The 2,750-nt window shown below is 35.3% G+C and overlaps 1 protein-coding gene across 1 annotated transcript; it reads left to right on the top strand.

Moving 5' to 3' along the window:
- Positions 1-2,001: 2,001 nt before the first annotated feature.
- On the top strand, positions 2,002-2,394 carry LOC145075605 (zinc finger protein 1-like). The gene has a single exon (XM_079021795.1). The coding sequence runs from the start codon at positions 2,002-2,004 to the stop codon at positions 2,392-2,394; it is 393 nt and encodes a 130-aa protein (XP_078877921.1).
- Positions 2,395-2,750: the final 356 nt, after the last annotated feature.

Raw genomic sequence — 2,750 nt, 5'->3', positions numbered from 1 at the left:
CCATGTCAGCAACTCGCAACTCTTTTCGTTAACCTCCTCTCCGTTCCAATTTTAATACCAAAAAAAAAGCGGAACACAACTCATAACTCTTTTCGTTAGCCTCCTCTCCGTCCCAAAATCTTTTGAGTTTCCCTCTATCTTTAAACTATGAGATTGAGAAATCCCTTCCCTGATCCCACTTTCCAAATCACAACTTGAAATCGACCATGTCGGAACCTTTGTCGCTGCCAGAATCGACCACCGCAAACGACTTCATCCTACTCCCGCTACCCTTTTCCACCATCTCGCCTGATCCTGATTTCATTAATCTCCCTCTACCCGATTTGAACTTCATCACTCATGTTCTAGTTTTCTATGAATATGACCGAATAGATGTAGTTGATCATACGGTTTGTACTTTTTATCACGTTATGTATTCATATCCTATCTTAGGAACTTGGACCTAGGTTCATTTGAAACTATACATTGAATTTCAAATAATTTTTATGAATGCGTTTATAACTTTCATTCAATATAAACTATAGTGTTTAAGTTCAAATATTTTTATAAATATGTTATAATTTTCGTTTGATATATTCAAATGATTGCTCATATACATAGAACAAACTATCTCATAATGGTAAGATTTCGATCTTAATATGATCATATAATTACACGATCTTTATTGAGCAAAAAACAATCATAGGTAAGATATTGATCTTAACAACTTATTTTTTTACCTTATATAATTTGAAATCCATAAAATAGCAATGATGTTAAAAAAACAACCCTTTTATAGAACATAGAACTTTATGTATTTTTGATCATCTATAAAAGATGGACGGATGCATTAATTGATAGATATATAGTAATAAATGGATGGACACATGGATGAATAGTGATAAATGGATTGATGGATGGATAATGGAGGGCATAAGACTAGATGGATAAATAGTGATAAATGGATTGATGGATGGATAATGGATGGCATAAGACTAATGTTGATGAGCTCAAGCTAACTTGTTAATTTGGACAATGTTGACTTGGGATGACGGGTTAGCTTAAGGCCTAAATTTTTTGTAAAAGTCTGTGTTAGTGTTTCGTAACTTATGAAAACCGCAATTTTCATTATCCTTATCCAATTTTCGGACGGCAGGAGTATAAATACTTATAAATAATACACCTTAGACTTTTAAGATGTTGAAATAATCCTTACACAACTATGGTACATTGCTTCCTTTTAATTTTTGCCTATAAACCCAAAGTGCCTTTTATGGATTACCTTATACCAAAATCGTATTAGTTAATGCATATCACTGAATTATCAATTTAAGACAATGAACATTACAAGATATCCACCAATATATAAAAGTACCTATTTGATTATCAAAGTGACCATATTTTCCTCCACAGTTCTAGCAGTTATAACTTGTAGTGTTAGGAGTCTAAAATTATTATAAATTCGTTGTTTTCCATTAAACTAAACATATTCGAGTTTTGATTACACTCTAATAAATAATTAGATATTAAATCTTCCAAGAACAAATATTATTCTTAGGCCATTGTGGTTCGTAAAATATAGTGGCATTAACTTGATGATCAAATTATGTTCAATAACGAATAATTTATGTTTGGCAAGAATGACCATGTATAATAAATATGATTTGATGTTTCATAAATACTTTTTTTTTGAAGATAATAAAAGAAATTCAAAGGAAGGTAAAATGTATTATTAATGTAATTACGCAGTGATGTTCTGAAGAAGTGATCAAGGGTAGTGGAAAGGGGTGTGGTGCTGTCACTTTGCTAACAGAACCAATCATCTTTCAGAAAAGCTTGTGTAGATAAAGACAAATTTAAAGAGCTTCAAGATCAACCCATCATCACCATACACCCATTCACCATGTATATATATTTACATGTAATGTAAATCGCTCGATCATTCCAAACCGCATTCTCTCTCCCTCTTTCTTTCTCTCACACGCTCTTTCTCTGTGTCGATCTGTTTCAAAAGATTAATCAATGGCGGAGCAAGGGCTGTATGACTTCTTAAAGCTGCATTCTCCGGCGGCTCAGCCTCATCCTCATCCCCATCCTCAACTTGATGCTAAGCAACCGAATCAATCTTCCAGACTCTTCCGTTGCCTCTACTGCCCTCGCCAGTTCTACACTTCTCAGGCATTGGGAGGACACCAGAACGCCCACAAGCGTGAGAGAGCCGCTGCCAGCCGTTCTTACATGGGCACCGCCGACAACCACCTTCCAAGCACAGTATCCACTTCCACCGCGGCCTATACCAGCTGGTTCGACCACCCACTTCAAGCCGACGCCACCACCTCTCTGGTCTTCCATCATATCACTCCTCCACCCACAGACAACACCACCGACGTCCTGGATCTGACTCTCCGGTTGTAAACGTACGCGTAGCATCACTTTATTATTAACACATTCTAATCTTCTTCAAGTCTGTCTTACATATATGCGGCTAAACTAGATAGTGTAGTTGTTCAGGGAATCAAATGTAGTTGATATATATATGTTTAATTCCTTCTTTTTAAGTTCAGACATATTTATTTGCACTCACTAAACTTCTTTAAATTCGTCTGTGTTCATCCATGGAGTTGCTAGGTAGTTATTTCACTTGCTCATATAATTACGTAAAACGTCGATACATCCTTCTCCACTTGAACAATTAATGATCTAATATTGTTTCATTTCTTCTTTTGACAATATAAGTATATCCTTTTAATGGAAACGCTTTATTCTTACCG

The sequence above is a fragment of the Lactuca serriola genome, chromosome 9 (assembly GCF_051521515.1).
Source record: "Lactuca serriola cultivar US96UC23 chromosome 9, Lser_US96UC23_V15, whole genome shotgun sequence".
Classification (NCBI taxonomy): domain Eukaryota; kingdom Viridiplantae; phylum Streptophyta; class Magnoliopsida; order Asterales; family Asteraceae; genus Lactuca; species Lactuca serriola.
This window is presented reverse-complemented; position numbering and strand designations above follow the sequence as displayed.